We start from the raw sequence: 24514 nt of genomic DNA on the forward strand, positions 1-24514 counted from the left end.
CAAAATACTGAGGATGCCAGAAATCTGAAATAAAAACAAAACGAAGGGTGCTGCAAGTACTCAGCAAGCCAGGCAGCATTGGTGGGGAGAGTGTGACGATACTGTGCCTTTAAGGAATTTCTTTTAGTCATGTTACTTGTGCAGGATCTGTTCTATGCACCCGGAGCCATTCTGTCTGTATAACCAGCATCCTCTATGTAGCAACATAATTGCAATGGAGGCGGTGGCCTAGTGCTATTATCGCTAGACTATTAATCCAGAAACTCAGCTAATGTCCTGGGACCTGGGTTCAAATCCCACCACGGCAGATGGTGGAATTTGAATTCCAATTCAACAAAAATATCTGGAATTAAGAGACTTCTGATGAACATGAGACCACTGTGGATTGTTGGAAAAATCCATCTGGTTCACTAGTGTCCTTTAGGAAAGGAAATCTGCTGCCCTTACCTGGTCTGGCACACATGTGATTCCAGAGCTATGGCAATGTGGCTGACTCTCAGTTGCCCTCTGAACAAGGGCAACTAGGGATGGGCAATAAATGCTGGCCCAGCCAGTGATGCCCATGTCTCATGAATGAAAAAAATATCGTATTTGCTACCTTGTTTATTTTAATTTGAACTCAGGCAGTTATTTTGTGTTTCCCCCGGGATGTTGCAGAGTAGGGTTTGATTACTTTGATTGGTATAGTCACATGACTGGGTATAACCAGGCTTTCACACAGAATTTAAGGCTTTTTGAGATCATCAGGGAGAGATCACTTCTTTCTTTGTATCTCTTGCTGTGTCTGAAGTGAAGACTGGAATCTGCTAAGAAATAAGCCTTTTTCTTTGAGATTCTGCTATTTGGGGGTGGAGATTTATTTGGAGGTTACTGTATGAGAATTAGAAGATGGGGGTCCATCTGGCTCACTCTCCAGAGATGTTGAAAGACTGGAAATCTAGCACCCATGTAAGGACCTTTGGTTTCTGTGCTAACTGGTTCTGAAGAAGGGATCTATGGAGGATACTGCTAAATTGGAACAACAGAGACAGCTAGCTATTAGAAATTATATTTTGTCATGTTTAAGTATTTTAATTGGTAAAAAAAATGCTAATTATTTTTGTTATATTCTAACTACGTTATTAAATAAAATTTGTTTGACAAAAGCTCCCTAGTGGGTCACTGGCATCATACCTGGAGTGAAACATCTCACGCTCACCCTATTGCCAAAATCAAATGTAAAAGTTGGGATTTAGGCTAACTTCATACAATGCATTGGAGTTGCTGATCTGGTTCTCAACAAGAGAAATTGAGTTACTGAGTGAAAGTTTGGAGCCTTGCCACTGAGGGGTGCGTAATGCGGTGAGCCATTAAAATGTCTCCTGGCTTTAATGAGATTGGAAGATTCGGCTGGGGGAGGGGCTGTAAAGCTCCCCCTCCAACCTTTTGGAAGCAGGTGACCTTTGCTTAGAGCAGGGTTAGGCAGGGTAGATTCAGAAAGAATGTTCTCGATGATGGGGGAGTTCAGAACTCGGGGTTATAGTTTGAGGATGAGGATAAACCTTCTAGATCTGAGGTGAGGAGAAATTTCTTCACCCAGAGGGTGGTGAATGTTCTCTCTTTAGTTCATTTGTGAAGATGTGAGCGTCATTGGGCAGCATTTATTGCCCATCCCTAACTGCCCTTGAGAAGGTGGTGGTGAGCTGCCTTCTTGAACCCACTGCCATCCATACGGTGTAGGTATACCCGCAGTGCTGTAGCATCACTACCAGAGAATGCAGTTGAGGACAAAACGTTGTGGAAACATAGAGGCATAAAAGATAGGAGCAGGAGGAGGCCATTCGGCCCTTCGAGCCTGCTCCGCCATTCATTACGATCATGGCTAATCATCCAACTCAATAGCCTAATCCTGCTTTCTCCCCATAACCTTTGATCCCATTCACCCCAAGTGCTGTATCCAGCCGCCTCTTGAGTGTATTCAATGTTTTGGCATCAACCACTTCCTGTGGTAATGAATTCCACAGGCTCACTGCCCTTTGGGTGAAGAAATGTCTCCTCACCTCCATCCTAAATGGTCTACCAAATCCTCAGACCGTGACCCCTGCTTCTGGACTCTCCCCACCATCAGGAACACCCTCCCTGCATCTACCCTGTCTAGTCCTGTTAGAATTTTAGAAGTTTCTATAAGTCTTGGGTGATTTCAAGAAGAAATTAGATATAACTCTTGGGGCTACAGGGGACATGGGGAGAAGGGGGGGGGCGCGCAGGAATCAGGATATTGAATGGCACAGTACTTAACATTGCAGCTTCACAGCTCCAGGGACCTGGGTTCGATTCCCGGCTCGGGTCACTGTCTGTGTGGAGATTGCACATTCTCCTCGTGTCTGCGTGGGTTTCCTCCGAAGGCTCCGGTTTCCTCCCACAGTCCAAAGGATGTGTGGGTTAGGTTGATTGGCCATGCTAAATAAAAATTGCCCGTTAGTGTCCTGAGATGCTTAGGTGAGAGGGATTAGTGGGTAAAATATGTAGGGACTTGGGGGGGGTAGGGCCTGGGTGGGATTGTGGTCAGTGCAGACGCGATGGGCCGATCGGCCTCTTTCTGCACTGTAGATTGGCCATGGTCAAGATGAATGGCGTAGCAGGCTCGAAGGGCCAAATGGACTCCTCCTGCTTCTAGTTTCTGTGTAATTAATCGGAACTCTGCTTCTCTCTCCACTGATGCTGCCTGACCTGCGGAGTATTTCCAGCATTTTTCTTTCTGGGTCTCACGCCAGGGGAATTGACGTGACGATATAGGTGTGACCTCGCTGACCATTCACGCCAGGCTCCTGCCGCAGCGAGGCCGGGGGGGTTTGACAGCCAGCCAAATATCCCATGACTGCGGCGGGATGGGAAAATCCTGCCAGCGTGAATGGTGGTAACATCCCAGCCCGTAGACCAGTCCCTGCAGAGGTGAAAACATCTCAATAGCACGTTTTGTGTGAGTTCCCTGGGAACATCTGTGCCTGCTCTTTGGAAACGCAGCACAGGCTGTACTCCTGGAAATGTTCAGGACAATGTGGAATTGTTCAGTTATGAAGTGCTAGCAACACAGCAGAAACAGATTGCCTTCTAGTAACGGAGACTACGCATTTTATCACTTCATTATCTGGATGCTTACTACAGCTGTAACTCCCTTTAAACTAACTAACCAGGTCCTGCTTTGGCAGAACACAGAAACGGTATGGTCACAAGGTTCAGGGACCACTCTATCTCCTGCAACTGGGAAACTTTTAATTCATTAACATGCAAAGGGCCAGCTATATCTTCTAGCCATCCTGGAGCAATTTCCATAGAATCACTACATTTGGCCCATTGAGTCTGCACTGGCTCTCTGAAGAAGCATCCTACCCAGGTCACGTACCACTACCACCCCAAACATTTCCCACGGCCAATCATCTAACCTGCACATCTTTGGACGCTAAGCAGCAGTTTAGCATGGCCAATCTAACTAACTTGCACATCTTTGGACACTAAGGGGCAATTTAGCCTTAGTTCAAAGATGTGCGGGTTAGGTTGATTGGCCTTGCTAAAAATCGCCCCTTAGACTCGTGACATGCGTAAGGTAGAGGGATTAGCGGGTCAATATGTAGGGATATGCGGGTAGTGCCTGGATGAGATTGTGGTCGGTGTAGACTCGATGGGCTGAATGGCCTCCTTCTGCACTGTAGAGTTTCTATGATTTCTAAGGGGCAATTTAGCACAGCCAATCCACCTAACCAGCCCATCTTTGGACACTAAGGGGCAATTTAACATGGTCAATCTACCTAACCTGTACATCTTTGGGGCACTGAGGAGCTATTTATCATGGCCAAGCCACCTAGCCTGAACATCTTTGGAACGTGGGAGGAAACTGGAACATCTGGAGCAGAGACAGGGCGAACATGCAAACTCCACATAGTGATCCAAGGTCGAAATTGAACCTGTGTCTGTGGCGCTGAGAGGCAGCAGTGCTAACCCACTGTGCCACCACGCTGACCTGCCTCCCCTCTGCACCAGTGGTAAATATGCTGTGACCAGCACGGTTATGGTTAGGGGCTCATTTTAATCTTCAGCCCTTCTGCAGATGAGCTTCCTATACCAGGGATGTATTTGGGACGTCAGCGTAGGTGGTCTCCATTAGCCTCTGTCTTTTAACTGCATTCAATCCCTTGGAGCAGTGTGGTTAAAATGTGCCATGAATATCTTGTGATGTTCCTCCCCGGAATATCCCAATTTGTTTCCCATTGGACCCATGCCCATTTCTCTCCTCTAATGCTGCCTTTATATATCTTGTATCATCTTAACTTTCATCCTTCTTAAAAACTGAACGTCTCAGCTTCATGCCGTTACTTAAATAAAAAGCATGAAATTAAACCACTGACCAAATTCCAGTAGCAAATCCATCCAGGAGAAAGAAAGGAAATGACAGCCTATTTCTAGCAAAATAGTTCATCTTGAAATAATAATTTTCCCTCTGGGATCATTGGTTATGTCCAAAGAATGCTTTAATATTTCCTCTGCCATCACATAATACTAAGGAAACAATCTCTCACCAACGGCATGGTCGACGTTCAACATTCTGGGAGCCAAGTGCTGAATCAGAATCCCGTGCCAGGTGCCAATTGTCCAAATCTGTACCCAGATGCCAATTAACTCTTAAAACGGTTTCCCGAAAGACTAAATCCTGCCTGCTACAGGCTTAAGAGAGTTGTTTTACCTAGTTGGACATGAGCTCCCCTGTAATAGAGGGATAATTCATGGAAACACTTCTAGCTTGCCAACTTGTGGCATCTCCGAGTGCAAGTTATAGAGTTGAGCCTGACCTGTCAACATCAAAAAGAATAGAACTTATCAAGGAATAATCTGAGAGCACCATTTCATACTTGGATCACACCCAGCAGCTCTGCAACTCAAATACTGGCCTGTCTTATCACGAGAATGCCTCCAAAACTGATAAATCATGATGGTTTTCTGAGAGGCCTCCATAAGGTGGACGTGGAGTGGGTGTTTCCACCAGTGGGAGAGGCTAGGACTCGAGGGCACAACCTCAGAGTGAAGGGACGCTCCTTTAAAACTGAGATGAGAAGGAATTTCTTCAGGCAGAGAGTGGTGAATCTGTGGAACTCATTGCCACAGAGGAGGCCAGATCATTGAGTGTCTTTATGACAGAGATAGATAGGTTCTTGAACAATAAGGGGATTTGGGCTCATGGGGAAAATTCAGGAGAACGGGGGGGTGAGGAAAATATCAGCCGTGATTGAATGGCGGACAAATTCCAGTAGCAAATCCATCCAGGAGAAAGAAAGGAAATGACAGCCTATTTCTAGCAAAATACTTCATCTTGAAATAATAATTTTCCCTCTGGGATCATTGGTTACGTCCAAAGAATGCTTTAATATTTCCTCTGCCATCACATAATACTAAGGAAACAATCTCTCACCAATGGCAGGGTCAACTTTCAACATTCTGGGAGCCAAGTGCTGAATCATCATCGATGGGCCGAATGGCTTAATTCTTATGGATTTTTTTTAATCCAAAGGTGTGAATCATTAATTTTAATATATCAGATGAACCTATAAAGGAGTAGGTGGTAGCATGAGTGAATCCCATTAATTTGGAGTGGCAGGGCGGCACAGTGGTCAGCGCCGCTGCCTCACAGGTCCGGGGACCCGGGTTCAATTCCAGCCGCGGGTCACTGTCTGTGCGGAACTTGCACATTCTCCTCGTGTCTGCGTGGGTTTCCTCCGGGTGCTCCGGTTTCCTCCCACAGTCCAAAGTTGTGTGGCTTAGGCGGATTGGCCGTGCTAAATTGCCCCTTAGCGTCAGGGGGATTAACAGAGTTAACACGTGGGGTTACGGGGATAGGGTGGGATTGTTGTTGGTGCAGACTTGAATGGCCTCTGTCTGTACAGTAGGGTTCTATAATTCCAATCACCATTACAGGTGGAAGATCAAAAAAAGCAACAACAGTTTGTTTATGTATCAAAATTAATCATTGTGTGAAGCCTTTCTATTATTAGATTGTATTTTATTGTCCAAACTATCTCAGGCTTTAGAAATACATTCAGAAAGCCTCTGATAACAAAGCAGCCTTGCCAAACTTGGGGTGATAAGTGGCAAGTGACATTTGTGTCACTGAATGGTCAGATACTGACCATCTCAAACAATACCAATTTCTCCTGACCTTCAGTCACAACACCAAGTTCTCCCCCATGATCACTGAGCTGAACCTGAACTGGGTTCAGTCATTTCAACCTTGTGGCTACAAAGAGTGGATTGTGGCTTTGTGCCCCACACCTTCCTGACTCCCTTAAAGCTTTCGCACCATCTCCAAGGCCCAGACCAGGAGTCTGATGGAAGAGTCGTCACTTGTTTGGATGTTTTCTGGGTGCTATACTTTCAATCATTCCACTACTGGTACACTGGGACTGCAACACGGGCCATCTACAGAGGGTGCAGCAAGACAGCTCACTGTGGTTCCTTCGCTTTACTCCTTTGCAACCAAGAAGAACAAGATCAGGAATGTTGTGAGAACAATGCCAAGTCCCATTTTGCCAGATATCATCTTACACTAGATATATCGGCCTGAATTTTACCGGCACGCCTGCCCCCAAGGCTCGGAGAATGGCATTCTTCATTGGCCTAGGGTGGGGTGGGGGGGAAATCATATGAACCTTGGGCAGATGTGCTGGTAAAATTCCTCCCATATTTTCATCCCTTCATTATCACTGGGTGAATTTGCTGCAGTGTGTACTATCTACAAGATGCACTGCAGCAATTCATCAAAGATCCTTAGGCAGCACCTTCCAAACCCATGAACACTTCCATCTAGAAGGACAAGGGCAGCAGATACATGGGGAACACCACCGCCTGCAAGTTCCCCTCCAAGCCACTCACCATCCTGACTTGGAAATATATCACTGTTTCTCCGCAGTCGCTGGGTCAAAATCCTGGAATTCCCTCCCTAACGTCACAGTGGGTCAACCCACAGCACGTGGACTGCAGCAATTCAAGAAGGCAGCTCACCACCACCTTCTCAAGGGCAACTAGGGATGGGCAATAAATGCTGGCCAGGCAGCGACGCCCATTGTCCCATAAATGAATAAAAAAAAAAGTTTCTAGGAATTCTCTACCTCGTGCTGTTATGGGGAATACCGTCATCACAAGCACTCCATCATTCAGGGTATATTGGGGGATGGGAAATAAAGACTGGTCTAACCAGGGATACCCACATTTCACGAACAAGGAAAGTCTAAATTTAGTTAGATCTTGCACTAAAAGGAGCCAGAGTGAGTTGGTAATCCACCTGATGTGTAAAATAACCCGCCAATTCATTATCAACTATCTTACATCAGAACGCAAGGTGGTCAACCCTTTCAATCCAAATTTCTAATGCAGGCACAGCACGGTGGCACAGTGGTTACCATTGCTGCCTCTCAGCACCAGGGACCCGGGTTCGATTCCCGGTTCAGGTCACTGCCTGTGTGGAGTTTCTCCCCGTGTCTGCGTGGGTTTCCTCCGGGTGCTCCAGTTTCCCCCCTCAGTCCAAAATACGTGCTGGATAGATGCATTGGCCATACTAAACTTTCCCTCAGTGTACCCGAACAGGTGAGTGTGGCAACTAGAGAATTTTCACAGTAACTTCATTGCAGTGTTAATGTAAGCTTGCTTGTGATAAATAAATAAACTTTCAGGTTATCTTGTCTATTTAAACTTCCTGGTTGTCTGGGCTTCATTCAGAACTAAGATGGCTTACATTATCACTGCAATGAAGTTACTGTGAAAATCTCCTAGTTGCCACAGTCTGGTACCTGTTCGGGTACACTGAGGGGAAATTTAGCATGGCCAATACACCTAACCAGCACATCTTTCGCACTGCAGGAGGAAACTGGACCACCCAAGGAAACCCACTCAGATACGGAGAGAATGTGCAGACTCTGCACAGACAGTGACCTAAACCAGGAATCGAACCCGTGTCGCTGGTGCTGTGAGGTAGCAGCGGTAAACGCTGTGCCATCACGGACGAGAAGCCACAGTCTAAAGATTAGAGCCAGAACAAAGAGTTAGTCACACCCAAAAGGGGTGGTAGAAATTTGGAACATTCTTCTAGAAACAGTAATTAGTGCTTGGTCAATTGCTAATTGTAAATTAAGATTGAAGGATTGAAGCTAAAGATTCTGGGGAATTTGGGGAAACGGTGGAGTTGAATCACGGATCAAATAAAATCTACCGAATAATGAGACAGGCTGAAAGGCAAAATGCCCATCTCTTGTTCCTATGTCTTATTTTCTTTTTATCTCTCAGTCATGAACCTTGTCTGATTCCCACCTTGACATGTCTGTGACTTCTGAGAGATTCCTTTCCAGTGACATAGGGAAGGTCACCATTGTTCCCTGGTGGACAGTACGGACTTGCTCCAACTTCACTTTGACTTAAGTGTGTTTAACGGAAGTTAAAATGTTATAGCCTGGTCATGATGTGGAGATGCTGGCGTTGGACTGGGGTAAGCACAGTAAGAAGTCTGACAACACCAGGTTTAAGCTTGCGAGTTTACTATCAAATTAATCGGTTGGACTTAAACCTGCTGTTTTCAGACTTCTTACAGAGCCTCGCATCTCAGATTTGAACAATCTAAATCTGGCGGAAACAAGAACACATCCCAACCCTTGTCCTGATACACCTGTCAGTATCACAGCTGGTTGTTGGAAAGAAAGAAAGTCAGAAACCGTGAGCATGACGAGGCTGTATAAATGCTCAGCCTTTTCCTTCCTGCACTTGAGAATAATTACTCTGAAATAACATCGAGCAAATAGCACCAGGCTTTGAAGGGAAAGGGATGAGCTTCAAAGGTGAACTGAAATAGGAGACACCACTTACGAAACCACCGCTCAAATCATCATTTGTTATTCAAGTGCCAGATTAAACAGTGGAGATTTAGAACTTTTAAAGTTCACAGTTGTCAGACTATCAAAAATACTGACCTTATCGCCTGGGAAACCCGGTTCTCCTGGTATTCCTGGAATTCCCTCGTCACCCTAAACTCACAGTACAAGACAGCATAGTGTTAGAGCATTGCCTTGGCCCTTTTAACACACAGCACAGATTGCTAACATTGTCTCAACAACTCCAACACAATAGACAAATAGCCCAGTTCAATCAAGCTTGTCATTCTACACGCACAAGCCACCATACTGCTGTTATCCTCCAGCACAATGGGACCACTTTAACACATTGCTTCACAACTTTATAGAACCATAGAATCCTACAGTGCAGAAGCAAACCATTCGGCCCGTTGAGCCTGCACTCTCTGACAGAACATCTTACTGTTCTGTTCCCTTAACCCCACTTCTTATCCTGCTAATCCCCCTGTCCTACATGTCTTGGGACGCTAAGGGGCAATTTAGCATAGTCAATCTACCTAACCTGCACATCTTTGGACACTAAGTTGCTATTTAGCATGGCCAATCCACCTAACCGGCACATCTTTGGACACTAAGGGGCAATTTAGCATGGCCAATCCACTTAACTTGCATGTTTTTGGAGACTAAGAGGCAACTTAGCATGGCCAATCCATCTAACCTGCTCATCTTTGGAGTGTGGGTGGAAACTGGAGCACATGGAGGAAACCCATGCAGACACAGGGAGAATGTGCAAACCCCACACAATCACCTGAGGCCAGGATTGAACCCAGGTCCCTGGCGCTGTGAGTCAGCAGTGCTAACCACTGTGCCACCGTGCTGCCCCCTAAGTGGAGTCCCATAGCTCTAAGTGAAGTATAACATTTCAGTATTACAGTACTATCAAATATTGCGAACCTACATTAAAACACCAATATGAAGAGTATTGTTTCTAACTGTGCAGAAAGACAGTATTAAGCATTGCCTGGCAGAGTGAAACTGCAAAGTATTGAAGTGTTATCACACCACATTAAGGCAATGTGATAATACCAAAATGACAATATTGCCTAATACCCCTCTACTTAGTATTGCGCAGAAATTTAGTCAGGAAGAAAGTATTACAATTAATAAAACACTTGGGAATGGATTACTTCCACTGATGAAACCCACCTTCCTGTGGAAGTGAAAAGTTTGGAATATTTTCCAGAGATTTATCACTTTAATTTGAATAATACAAACTTGAAATAGCTTTGACAAAAGTGCAATTTGTTTCTCTAGACTGTAATAAAACATATTTGTATTTTGCCTTACTTGAAACATACAAAGCAACCTAAAGAAAATGTTCTGCCGCAAATGTTTTTGGACCATTTTGAATGGCAATTATTGTCGGAATTTTTGTGTTAATGTGTTTGATTTTTTCAATAGGTTTTCTCTTAATATGAGGCACGGTGTGTGGCATGGTGGCACAGTGGTTAGCACTGCTGCCTCACAGTATTAGAGACTTGGGTTCGATTCCCGGCCTCGGGTCACTGCCTGTGTGGAGTTTGCACATTCTCCCCGTGTCTGCATGGGTTTCCTCCGGGTGCTCTGGTTTCGTCCCACAGTCCAAAGATGTGCGGGTTAGGTGGACTGGTAAATTCTCCCTCAGTGTACCTGAACAGGTGCCAGAGTGTGGCGACGAGCGGAATTTCACAGTAACTTCATTGCAGTGTTAATGTAAGCCTTACTTGGGACTAATAAATAAACTTTGCTTTAGATTCTCAACCTCACCAATCCCACTGACAAACTGTGCCAGCTCTATCCATCTTAATCAACTAACAGAAGATGAATTCCCTTGGGAGAGGTGATGGCCTAGTGGTATAATCACTCAACTATTAATCAAGAAACTCAGCTAATGTTCTGGGGACCCTGGGTTCGAATCCCACCATGGCAGGTGATGGAATTTGAATTCAATAAAAAATATCTGGAATTAAGAATCTACTGATGACCATGAAACCGTTGTTGATTGTCGGAAGGATCCATCTGTTTCCCTAACGTCCTTTAGGGAAGGAAATCTGCCATCCTTACTTGGTCTGGCCTAAATGTGGCTCCAGAGCCACAACAACGTCGTTCACTCTAAACTGCCCTTCAAGGGCAACTAGGGATGGGCAATAAATGCTGGCCAGCCAGTGGCACCCCTGTCCCATGAATTAATAATTAAAAAAATGAAGCTCTTTGGCAGTCCACTATTCCAAATCAATCAAAGTTATGAGGAACTGATGGATTTGAGATCCATGGTTACATTACATTATTACGTGATTGCTGCTGCCTTACAGTGCCGGGGACCCGGGTTCAATTCCCGGCTCGGGTCACTGTCTGTGTGGAGTCTGGTCATTCTCCTCATAGAACATAGAACACTACAGCACAAACAGGCCCTTCGGCCCACAAGTTGTGCCGATCATATCCCTACCTACCAGGCCTATCTATAACCCTCAATCCCATTAAATCCCATGTATTCATCCAGAAGTCTCTTAAAAGACCCCAGTGAGTTCGCCTCCACCACCACCGATGGCAGCTGATTCCACTCACTCACCACCCTCTGAGTGAAAAACTTACCCCTGACATCTCCTCTGTACCTGCTCCCCAGCACCTTAAACCTGTGTCCTCTCGTAGCGACCATTTCAGCCCTGGGAAATAGCCTCTGAGAATCCACCCTATCTATTCCTCTCAACATTTTATAAACCTCTATCAGGTCACCTCTCAACCTTCGTCTCTCCAGGGAGAAGAGACCTAGCTCCCTCAGCCTATCCTCATAAGGCATGCCTCCCAATCCAGGCAACATCCTTGTCTCATGTCTGCGTGGGTTTCCTGCGGGTGCTCCGGTTTCCTCCCACAGTCTGAGACACGTGCTGGTTAGGGTGCACTGGCCGTGCTAAATTCTCCCTCAGTGTACCCGAACAGGCGCTGGAGTGTGTCGACTAGGGGATTGTCACAGGAGCTTCATTGCAGTGTTAATGTTGTGCTTGTGATAAATAAATGAACTTTAAACTATGAATCAGGCTGAAAGCTGAAGAATGTAATGCGTCCATTTGGAGAGGAAGGAAAGATCAGGATATTGAATTTGGTGGACCAGCCAAGGTCATTATGGATGGCGGTGCAGGCTCGAAGGGCTGTTTACAGTTTTTATCGCACGATGGGCTTTGGCTCTTTTGTCTTCTATCAGTTTTGGAAAGTAAGCTTTCCTCTTCTGATAATCCTTTCTCGCATGCAGATTCCAGAAAGGTTCGCTTGTCTACACCAACAGCTGGCGGTAAGAGCAGGAGAGACTCTTGGTCAGCCATGTTTGATGTGGAGTGGCGCCCCTCAAGCTATAAGCCCTTGGCGACAGACTGTCCTGGGAATTATTCACCATTGGAAACCAAGCAAGGTCTGCCTTAGTGCACCACCAGATGTGGAAAGGGAATTGGAAACACAGGGAGGAATCATAAAATCCCTACAGTGCAGAAGGAGGCCATTCGGCCCATCGATCTGCACCGACCGCAATCCCACCCAGGCCTTATCCCCTTACCCTGCTAGCCCTCCTGACACTAGGGGTCAATTTAGCACGACCAATCCACCTAACCTGCACGTCTTTGGAGTGTGGGAGGAAACTGGAGCACCCGGAGGAAACCCATGCAGACACGGGGAGGACATACAGACTCCACACAGACAGTGACCGGAGGCTGGAATTGAACCCGGGCCCCTGGCGCTGCGAGGCAGCAGTGCTAACCACTGTTCCACCGTGTCATCCTAATCTTTATGGCGACATTCCATTCATTAATCAGCCTTGCTTCGCCTGCTGCGCTGGTGTGAGAATTGTTTTCTTGGCTAATAAAAGCAAAAGGTTTTCAGTGCACAAAATATTTATGAAAAACACCTGTTTACAACAGAAGGTAGTTATCTATATTTAGAAAAACATGTGCAAAAAATATTCCCTTAACAGTTGTATTGTTTAAATAAGCTTCAAATATGCTATACTAATTAAACATTCCGTGATAGTTCAGCAATTAAATAGTAAGTGTGGTTATTTAGATAAACAGTCACAGGGAAAGCAATGTGACATAGATCATTTGAATAGAAATTGCTGTGCCCAAAATTAATTAAAACAGAGGTAAGCACTTATCGAAAGGAATAGCGTATAAAGCACAGTCAATAATCATATTAAAGAAGCAAGAATTTAAATGAGTACGAGGAGAAAGATTGTGAGGAAGAACCATGATTATCTTGCCTATGTAGTGATAACTACATTTATATTTTTATATAGATAATATAGTCATAAATGGGCGCATCTCGGTGGTTAACACTGCTGCCTCACAGCACCAGGGACCTGGGTTCGATTCCCAGCTTGGGTCACTGTCTGTGTGGAGTCTGCACATTCTCCCCGTGTCTGCGTGGGTTTCCTCCAGGTGCTCCAGTTACCTCCCACAGTCCAAAGATGTGCTGGTTAGGGTGCATTGGCCGTGCTAAATTCTTCTCAGTGTACCTGAACAGGCGCCGGAGTGTGGCTACTAGGGGATTTTCACAATAACTTCACTGCAGTTTTAATGTAAGCCTATTTGTGACATTAATAAATAAATTTTAACTTTAAAATATATTAATGGTATATGTATATATATTTAGGGAGCTGTTGGCAGAGTGGTATTGTCATGAATCATAGAATCTCTACAGTGCAAAAGGAGGCCATTTGTCCCATCGAGCTTGCACTGGCAACAATCCCACCCAGGTCCCATCCCTATAATCCCCCCGACACTAAGGGGCAATTTAGCATGGCCAATCAACCTCACCCGCACATCTTCGGAGTGTGGGAGGAAACCGGAGCACCCGGAGGAAATCCACGCAGACACAGGGAGAATGTGCAAACTCCACACAGACAGTGACCCGAGCCGGGAATCGAACCCGGGCTGTGAGGCAGCAGTGCTAACTACTGTGCCACCGTGCCGCGGATTTTCTGGTTACGCTCGCCCCCAATGCCGGAAAAAGCCCAGCCGAGGTCAATGGACCTCTTCATGGTCCGTGTCCCGCCCCTGCGGCAGGACAGGAAAATTCCGCCTATATAAAAGGCATTGAATAATGTTTCCTAAAAGTTTATGAAATTTAGTGGTTAGACGTATGAAAACTAAATCACAGATAAAAGATTCCACTCCGTGCTTGAGTGAGTGTTAATATGAAGGTGATATTTCTAACTCAGTGCAACATACTCTGTGATAAGGAAGCGCTTTACTCATACAGTGCAGTCGGAGGGTATCAATGTACAATAATAGACACAGTGCTTTGAAAAGGTTAATGTAACGTCACAGTGCAAAAGGAAATATCAAGTGCTGGAAGAGAGTATTAAGATCACATCACAGTGCAATAAGGAGGTATTCAGATCACCTTATCACCTTTCAGTCCTGGTTCTCCACGATTTCCAATCAGCCCCTAGGAATACAAGCAGATGGATTACTAAACATATACGTACTGGAGGCACGCAGATGCCAGGCTCCTGAATATGATCATTGTTAAAGGTACGAATAAGTAAAACAGAAACGAGATGAGATTGGATTTCCCGATGACCTGCCCCAGTTTCCTATTTAGTTCACTCATGAAGATATGAGTATGGCGGGCCAGCATTTATTGCCCATCTCCAATTGCCCCTTGAGAAGGAGATGGTGAGCTGCCTTCTTGAATCTGCTGCCATCCATGTAGTGTAGGTACATCCACAGTGCTGGTAGGAAGGGAGTTCTGGAATTTTGACCCAGTGACAGTGAAGGAATGGCAATATAGTTCCAGTCAGGGTGGTGAGTGGCTCGGAGGGGAGTTCTCAGATGGTGGTGTTCCCAGACATCTGCTGCCCTGGTCCTTCCAAGTGGGAGAGTCACAGGTTTGGATGGTACTTCCAAGGGAGCCTTGAGGCTCTTCCACTGGCGGGTGGAATTAGAACTAGGGGGCATGGCCTCAAAATAAGGGGGGACAGATTTAGGACTGAGTTGAGGAGGAACTTCTTCACCCAAAGAGCTGTGAATCTGTGGAATTCCCTGCCCAGTGAAGCAATTGAGACTACCTTGTTGAATGTTTTTAAGGCAAGGATAGATAGATTTTTGAACAGTAAAGGAATTAAGGGTTATGGTGAGTGGATGGGTAGGTGGAGCTGAGTCCACGAAAAAATCAGCCATGATCTTATTGAATGGCGGAGCAGGCTCGAGGGGCCAGATGGCCGACTCCTCCTGGTTCTTATGGTAAGTTGCTGCAGTGCATATTGTAGATGGTACAGACTGCTATCAGAGTGTGGGTGGTGGAGCGAGAGAGTGATGAACTTGGTGGATGGCTTGTTCTGTCCTGGGTGATGTCAAGGTTACTGAGTGTTATTGGAGCTACACTCACCCAGGCAAGTCAAGAATACCATACACCTGATTGGAGCTTTCTAGATGGTAGATTGGCTTTGGGGAGCTGAGAGGTGAGTTACCCACCTCTGAATTCCCAGCCTCTTACCTCTTAAGCCCACAGAAACTTAGGGTTACCAGTCTTAATGGATTCTCTGTGAATCTCCTGGCACAATGTGTGGTGCTTGGCAGAAAGTCAGCCCTAAAGTCACTCAACTAATAGATGCTTGCAGATGACACTGAGCTACAGAAACATAGAAGATGGGAACAGGAGGAGGCCATTCGGCCCTTCGAGCCTGCTCCACTATTCATCCTGATCATGGCTGATCATCCAACTCAATAGCCTAATCCTGCTTTCTCCCCATAACCTTTGATCCCATGTGGTGGGGATGATTGGAAAACAACCGGATATCTGGAGAAATGCACTGGAAGATGAGGATTTGAAAAACAGTTGAATAAAGAACTAAATTCTGAGCAACTTGAGCCGGGAGAAGAGGGTCGGAGAGAAGGTGGAAAGAGTCTGGGTGAAAACGTGATGATAGTGGGTGGCTTCCAGTGTCTGGGGTCAGCAACCGACTCAAGAACAGCTTCTTCCCTGCTGCCGTCAGACTTTTGAATGGACCTACCTCGCACTAAGTTGATCTTTCTCTACACCCTAGCTATGACACTAACACTACATTTTGCACCCTCTCCTTTCCTTCTCTATGAACGGTATGCTTTCTCTGCACAGTGCGCAAGAAACAATACTTTTCACTGCGTACTAACACACGTGACGATAATAGATGAAATCAAATCAGTGTGGCAGTAGATGGGTTTTTGGAAATTGGAGATGAAGGAAGGGAGTAGCTGTGGTTGGAGTAATTGGAAGAGGAGTGTTCCGTGATAGGAAGCTATTGCTGCAATCGAGAGGAAGAACCTGCAGAACAGTTGTGAGATCGGTCTGGTTATAAAGTGCCGAAACTCGGACCACATCCAGGATAGAAAAACAAAGACTGGGTAGTAACGAGCTGGATGTGTGGAATGATAAGAAATGACAAAATCCGGAAATAGCCCATCAGGGAAGAAACATTGCAGAAAGTAGATGAGGATGATTTATAAATGCGAGCTTATCCACTTTGGTAGCAATAATAGGAAAGTAGATTATTATTTCAATGGGTGAAAACTGAAAAAGATGGATCCTTAGCGAGACCTTGGAGTTCCTTGGCTGGATGTAAACATACAGGAACAGCAGGCAGTAAAGAAGGCAAATGGTATGTTGGCCTTCGTAGCGAGAGGATTTCAGGGATAGGGATGTTTTGATGAAATTGTATTGGGCATTGGTGAGGCCACACTTGGAATACTGAAGTTAAAGTTTATTTGTTAATATCACAAGTAGGCTTACATTAACACTGCAATTAAGTTACTGTGAAAATCCCCGAGTCGCCACACTCTGGCGCCCGTTTGGGTACACTGAGGGAGGATTTGACCTGACCAATTCACCTAATCAGCACATCTTTGGGTTGTGGGGGGAAACCGGAACACCCGGAGGAAACCCATGCAGACACAGGGAGAATGTGCAGACTCCACATAGACAGGCACCCAAGCCAGGAATCGAACCCAGCTCCCTGGAGCTGTGAGGCACCAATGCTGGCCACCGTGCCACCATGTCTTGGTCTTCTTATTTGAGGAAGGATGTCCTCGCTATAGAGGGGGTAGGGTGAATGTTTACCAGGCTGGTTCCTGGGGTGGCAGGTCTGTCAAATGAGGAGAGACTAAGTCGGTTAGGATTATATTCATGGGAGTTTAGAAGATTGAGAGGGGGATCTTATAGAAACTTATAAAATTCTAACAGGGTTAGACAGGATAGATTCAGAAAGAATGTTCCCGATGGTGGGGAGAAGTCCAGAACTAGGGGTCATAGTTTGAGGATAAGGGGTAAACCTTTTAGAACTGAGGTGAGGAGAAATTTCTTCAGCCAGAGGGTGGTGAATGTGTGGAATTCACTCCCACAGAAAGTAGTTGAGGCCAAAACATTGTCTGATTTCAAGAAGAAATTAGATATAGCTTTTGGGGCTAAAGGGATCAAGGGATATGGGGGAAAGGGGGGGAAATCAGGATATTGAATTCGATGATTAGCTATGATCAAGATGAATGGTGGAACAGATTCGAAAGGCTGAATGGCCTACTCCTGCTTCTAGTTTCTATGTTACAATGAGAGATTGAAATGGTTTGTTCAGGGATGGCATGATGGCACAGTGGTTGGCACTGCTGCCTCACAGCGCCAGGGACCTGTCTTTGATTTCCAGCCTTGGATCACTACCTGTGCGGAGTTTGCACATTCTCCCCGCGTCTGTGTGGGTTTCCTCTGGGTGCTCCGGTTTCCTCCCACATTCCCAAAGCTGCGTGGCTTAGGTGCATTGGCCATGCTAAATTCTCCCTCAGTGTACCCAAACAGGCGGTGGAGTGTGGCGACTAGGGGATTTTCACAGTAACTTCATTGCAGTGTTAATGTAAGCCTTACTTGTGACGCTAATAAATAAACTTCAATTTCGACTTTGGCCATTAACTCTGCTGCTCTCTCCACACATACTGCCAAGTATTTGCAGCACTCTCTGTTACACAAAGTTCCTTCACGCATTACTGAAATTGTATCGCATACATCATGCAACAAGGCAGCAAGATGGCACAGCGGTTTAGCACTGCTGCCTCACGGCACCAGGGACCCGGATTTGATTCCCGGCTTGGGTCACTGTCTGTGCAGAGTCTGCACATTCTCCCCAGGCCTGCGTGGGTTTCCTCCGGATGCTCCAGTTTCCTCCCACAGTCTAAGATGTGTCGGTTAGGTGGGTTGGCTGTGCTAAATTGCCCCTTAGTGCCAGGGGGACTAGCTAGGGTAAATGCATGGGGTTGTGGGGGTAGGGCTTGGGTGGGATTGTGGTCGATGCAGACTCAATGGGCTGAATGGCCCCCTTCTGTACTGTTGGGATTCTGTGATAATTCTGACTGAGCCGTTTGTTTTTGTCTGTTCTTTTTCATTATGCTTACGCAGCCCATAAAAAATGGTTTATTGAACTCCAGTGGGAAGGCAGTAAAAGTCCTTCAATGGGTACAAAATAGGGAATCGCTTCAGACTCACGTTGATGCTTTTGTTAAAAATGATTGAACCAGAAACTCTATTTGTGAAATTTTTAGGCGTTTGATTTGGAGGCTTCCCTGACACGGGGCACGAGCTTGTGTTTATATCTGACACTTGGCTGAGAAGGAACAGAAATGCCTGCGGAAAACTAGCTGTGGCATTTATACTCAGCGGAACATTATGGAGGACTGAATGGTTACTTTTAACGGTGGTGTACATAAAAAGTAGCTCACAATCTTAGACCACTTGAATGGCTGCACTGTTGTGAACCCCAAGAGAAGGCGGTTGGATCAAAATTAAAAGATATCCATCCTTGGTTGTAATTAACATCACCTTATAGTGTACACAGCAGTGAATTAAAAAGTTAAAGTTAAAATTTATTTATTAGTGTCACAAATAAGGCTTACACTAACACTGCAATGAAGTTACTGTGAAAATCCCCTAGTCACCACACTCTGGCGCCTGTTTGGGTACACTGAGGGAGAATTTAGCACGGCCAATGCACCTAACCAGAACATCTTTCAGACTGTGGGATTTCAGAAGATGCTTTATACAAAACGCCATGTATTTTCAGCTCCTCTGATCATAATGCGTATCTTCTCGACAGTGTTAAAGTTTACAGTTTATTTATTAGTGTCACAAGTCGGCTTACATTAACACAGCAATGAAGTTACTGTGAAAATCCCCCCGTCACCACACTCTGGCACCTGTTGGGGTACACTCATAGAATCTCAGCCTGAGAAAACAACCTCTTTGTCTACCCAGTCAAGTTTAAGTTTATTTATTCGCCTCACAAGTTAAATTAACACTGCAATGAAGTTACCGCGAAAATCCTAAAGTCCACACTGTTCGGGTACACTGAGGGAGAATTTAGCAAGGCCAATGCACCCTAACCAGCACGTCTCTCGGACTATGGGAGGAAACTGGAGCACCCGGAGGAAACCCACGCAGACACGGGGAGAATGTGCAGATTCAACACAGACAGTAACCCAAGCTGGGAATTGAATCCGGGTCCCTGGCACTCTGAGGCAGCAGTGCTAACCACTGTGCCATCATGTTGCCACGGTAACAAAAAAAATCCAAAAAATCCAGAAAACTAGCTTCCTCAGTGTGCCAACATGCCAACACATTTTCCCAAATTTTGGATGTTTACTTTTTCCGAAGGTTTTCAAACAAATGGAGTTATTTTTGGTTCTTGCTACAAGCTGTGTTTTGGCAACAGGTCTTAAATATATATACCATAGATTACAGAGAAAGGTGACACAATGCAGGTACTGAATATGTGTCTTTGGCTTTTATATTACACAATGTGCAGCGTTTAATACCTGTATTAATCATTTCCAATGTATTTATTGTGTTAAATATTGAATCATAGTATCCCTACAAGTGCAGAAGGAGGCCATTCAGCCCATTGAGTCTGCACTGACTCTACAAAACAGCATCTTACACAGGCCCACCCCATCCCCATATATTTACCCCACTCATCCCCTAACCTACACATCTTGGCTCGCTAAAGGGCAATTTAGCACGGCCAATTCGCTAACCTGCACATCGTTGGAATGTGGGAGGAAACCGGAGCACCCAGAGGAAACCCAGGCAGACACAGGGAGAAGGTGCAACTACTGCACAGACAGTGACCGATGCCAGAATTGAACCTGGATCCCTGGCGCTGTGAAGCAGCAATACTAACTACCGTGCCACTGGACTATCCAAAGTTGTCCGGTGGTGAGAGACTGAGTGAATTGGGCCTATATTCTTTGGAGTTTAGAAGCTTGGGTGCTACGGTGGCACAGTGGTGCTGCCTTACAGCACCAGGGACCTGGGTTCAATTCCCAGCTTGGGTCACTGTCTGTGCAGAGTCTGCACATTCTCCCTGTGTCTGCGTGGGTTTCCTCTGAGTGCTCTGGTTTCCTCCTGGTTAGGGTGCATTGGCCATGCTAAATTCTCCCTCAGTGTACCCGAACAAGTGCCTGAGTGTGGTGACTAGGGGATTTTCATTGTAGTGTTAATGTAAGCCTACACTAATAAATAAACTTTAAGATTGACAGTAGCAGGTTAGCATGGCCAATTCACCTAATCTGCACATCTTTGGACTTTGAAAATTCATTTTAAAACCACACATGGTCAAAATTCCTAAAATTCTCAGCAGCAACTTTCATCCCTGTGCTCGCTCACCTAAATCGGCCTTGATTTTAAAATTCCTGTCCTTGTTCTGAAATCTCTCCGTGGCTCCCTCTATCTCTGTCACCTCTTCCGGTCCCACAGCCCTGCGAGATATCTGTGTTCATCTGATTCTCCCAAACACAAGCTCTGGAACTTCCTCCCTGAGCATCTCCATCTCACCTTCCTCCTATAGGACGTTCCTTAGAAGGTGCCCCTTTAACCAAGCTTTTAGCCACCCATCAGCTCAGGTGGCTGGATGTCTGACTTTGCTTTGTAACGCTCCTGTGAATGTTTTATTATGTTATTGGCACTATGGAAAAACAAGTTTGTTATCGAAATAAAGTAGTCAAAGTTTTTAATTTTCTAATTTATTCTTAATATTGTGGGTGGCACGGTGGCACAGTGGTTATCACTGCCGCCTCATAGCTCCAGGGATCCGGGTTTGATTCCTGGCTTGGGTCACTGTCTATCTGGAGTTTGCACATTCTCCCCGTGCCTGCATGGGTTTCCTCCGGATGCTCCATTTTCCACTCAAAGTCCAAAGATGTGCAGGTTAATTGGCCATGCTAAGTTGCACCTTAGTGTACCGGGATGGGTAGATTAGAGGGATTAGCGGGGTCAATATGTGGGGTTATGGGAATAGGGCAGCTTGGATGGGATTGTTGTCAGTGCAGATTTGATGGGCCAAATGACCTCCTTCTGCACTGTAGGGATTCTATTTCTATTTGTTATTTACATCGAAAGATTCACCAGCATTCAACACCCCAGACTTTATTCCCAGAAAGAAAGCTTCTATTTTAACTTTAACTGATTAATACCGCTGAAAAGAGACATGCTGTCGAAGCTTTTCATTTTGCACTCATCAGGACAAATGCAGGAATACCAAATTTCAAATGATCCCAACAATTTATTTAAAAAGATAAAAGGGTGCTGACTGGTTGGCAAGTCAAATCTGTTTGGCTGAAGTGTTGCCATGGAGAAAGCAATGGAAAATAATAGATTGTCCAAGGTTCTGGGAAATCAAAAAAGGCACAGGGTTTGAACATAATCTTTTTCTTTTGCAGGGAACTGGTGCGTATGTATGAACGTACGTCACTTCCAGCAAGTGTAAATGAGCCACATTATGAGCTTAACTGATTATTTTAAAATGGTTGTTAGTGTATCCATTAGCACACCCAGGATTGTTCAGCAAGTGCTGCCCAATTGCAGAATCACACCTACCTGTAGAGGTTTAATATTGGGTTTTGTAAAGCACTGGCTGGTTAAGTACAGTCTGTACTCTGACCAAACCAAGGAACACGCTGTTTGATACGACCTACTAGTGTGTTAATAGCTTTATAGAAAAGATTGCAACTCTTTTTGTCAAAAGTAATTGATGGAGGAAATTTCAGCCCCTGGCTAGCAACATAATCCAACAGAGGGTTTGATTAGTAACAATCGAAAAGTTGGGATAATCCACCTCACCTTTGGTCCACGCTGTCCAGGCAAACCCATCTTCCCCACAAGCCCCATGTCACCCTGCCGGAACAGGAAAGAGTCAATTAAAGTCTGCATTTACCAACATCGAGCAAAGCAGCCATGCAAAATAAAAACATTAAATGAGAACAGTTCCTTCAGTTCGACTGGGAAATGGAATTCCCACATCTTCCTACACACAGGGCAGTAAAGTGGTTGGCACTGCTGCCTCACAGCGCCAGGGACCTGGGTTCGATTCCCGACCTCGGGTCACCATCCGTGTGGAGTTTGCACGTTCTCCCCGTGTCTGCGTGGGTTTCCACCGGGTGCCCCGGTTTCCTCCCACAATCCAAAAGATGTGCGGGTTGGGTGGATTGGTCATGCTAAATTGTCCCTTAATGTCCCAAAATGTATACCTTAGATGGATTAGGCAAGGTGAATGTGTAGGGTTATGAGGAGGACGGGAGAGAGGACATGGGTAAGATTCTCTGTCAGAGAGTCAGTGTGGATTTGATGGGTCGAATGACGTCTTTCTGCGCCATAGGGATTTTACGGTTCTAAGCAGTGTGTGGTATCAGTGATCCCTCTAATTAGCAGCATGAATACAAAGCTTTTCTGATAGCACGCCACAAGAGCTTGTTACCAGTTCTACCGCTATATGAAGCTTCCATCTCCAACATTTTGGGGCAGCTCGGTGGTACAGTGCTTAGCACTGCTGCCCCACAGCACCAGGGACCCGGGTTCAATTCCAGCCTCGGGTCACTGTCTATGTGAAGTTTGTACATTCTCCCCATGTCTGCACAGGTTTCCTCCAGGGTGCTCCGGTTTCCTCCCACACTCCAAAGGTGTGCTGGTGAGGTGCACTGGCCATGCTAAATTGCCCCTTATTGTCAGGGGAATTAGCAGGCTAAATACACGGGGTTACAAAAATAGGGCCTGGGTGGGGCTGCGGTCAGTGCAGACTCGATGGGCTGAATGGCCTCTTTCTGCACTGTAGGGATTCTCTGACTCTATGAATGAAAGCGTTCTACCCTCATGATACCATCAAGCAATTATGTTTCGTGGTTTTCCAACGAACGTCTAAATTGCCAATCGGGCTAAATTAATGCTCCTTAAAACCCACATTGAAAAATAACTTCCAACTCTAAAATCTGAAGCTTCTGAGAGTTGGATGAATATCTCCCACTAAGATCATGACCACATTATCACTGCTTTGTCCGAATTGGTTTTGTGTCTGCGTCACTGGGAGAAATTGTATATTTTGGATCTCTGCAGAGATGACACTCGGGTTACAAGTGTGTACTGAGTTTTATTCATAGTGCTTTGGAAGGGGTGTGGGGTGCAGAGGAGATTCACCAGGATGCTGCCTGGGATGGAACGTTTAAGTTATGAAGAGAGGTTGTGTAGACTTGGGTTGTTTTTGTTGGAGCAGAGGAGACTGAGGGGTGACCTGATCGGGGTGTACAAGATTATGAAGGGCATGGACAGGGTGGATAAGGAGCAGGTGTTCCCCTTGGTTGAAGGGTCAATCGCTAGGGGATATAGATTCAAGGTGAGGGACAGGAGGTTTCAGGGGATATGAGGAAAAACCATTTTTACCCAGAGTGTGGTGACTACAGTGCAGAAAGAGGCCCTTCAGCCCATCGAGTCTGCACCGAACACAATCCCACCCAGGCCCCACCCCCATATCCCTACATATTATACCCACGAATCCCTTTAACCTTCACATCCCTGGACACTAAGGGGCAATTTCTTAGCATGGCCAATCAACCTAACCCCGCACATCTTTAGACTGTGGGAGGAAACTGGAGTACGTGGAGGAAACCCATGCAGACACGAGGAGAATGTGCAAACTCCACACAGACAGTGACCCGAGCCAGGAATCGAACCCAGGACCCTGGAGCTGTGAAGCAGCAGTGCTAACCACTGTGCCACCGTGCCGCCCAATACCGTGACGGTCTGGAACGCGCTGCCTGGGAGGGTGGCGTCGCATTCTAATCAGTAATCCGTAAACTGTCTGTGCTGTTATATGTTCTGTCTGAGGCCAGAACTCTCCATTCACCTGACGAAGGGCAAACCCCGCAAGCTTGTGAGTTTACTATCAGATAAATTGGTTGGACTTAAACCTGGTGATGTCCGACTTCTTACTGTGTTAAAAGATTTAGAACAGTTGCACAGTGGTTAGCACTGCTGCCTCTGAGTGCCGGAAATCCAGGGTCACTTCCAGCTTTGGGTCACTGTCTCTGTGGAATCTGCACATTCTCCCCGTGTCTGCGTGGGTTTCCTCCGGCTGCTCTGGTTTGTCCCACAGTCCAAAGATGTGCAGATTTGGTGGATTGGCCATATTAAATTGACCCTTAGTGACAGGGAGTTTGCAGGGTAAATAGGTGGGATTGTAGGGACAGGGCCAGGGTGGGATTGGCGCTTGGTGCAGACTCGATGGGCCGAATAGCCTTCTTCTGCACTGTAGGGATTCTATGATTCTCTGTCAACACTTGGCCCACAGC

At 45.8% G+C, this 24514-nt stretch overlaps 1 protein-coding gene across 1 annotated transcript in view; it reads right to left on the minus strand.

Annotated features, from left to right (window-relative positions):
* Positions 1-24514, minus strand: part of col27a1b (collagen, type XXVII, alpha 1b) — a 576392-nt gene that overhangs the window by 293648 nt on the left and 258230 nt on the right. The window contains exons 15-17 of the mRNA XM_080211775.1: positions 22017-22070; positions 14289-14333; positions 8982-9035 (exon numbers count right to left, since the gene is read on the minus strand). Coding sequence (XP_080067901.1) covers positions 8982-9035; positions 14289-14333; positions 22017-22070 — 153 coding nt within the window. The remainder of the gene's footprint in view (positions 1-8981; positions 9036-14288; positions 14334-22016; positions 22071-24514) is intronic.

The sequence above is a fragment of the Carcharhinus amblyrhynchos genome, chromosome 25, assembly GCF_965287045.1.
Source record: "Carcharhinus amblyrhynchos chromosome 25, sCarAmb.v2.hapA, whole genome shotgun sequence".
NCBI classification, from domain to species: domain Eukaryota; kingdom Metazoa; phylum Chordata; class Chondrichthyes; order Carcharhiniformes; family Carcharhinidae; genus Carcharhinus; species Carcharhinus amblyrhynchos.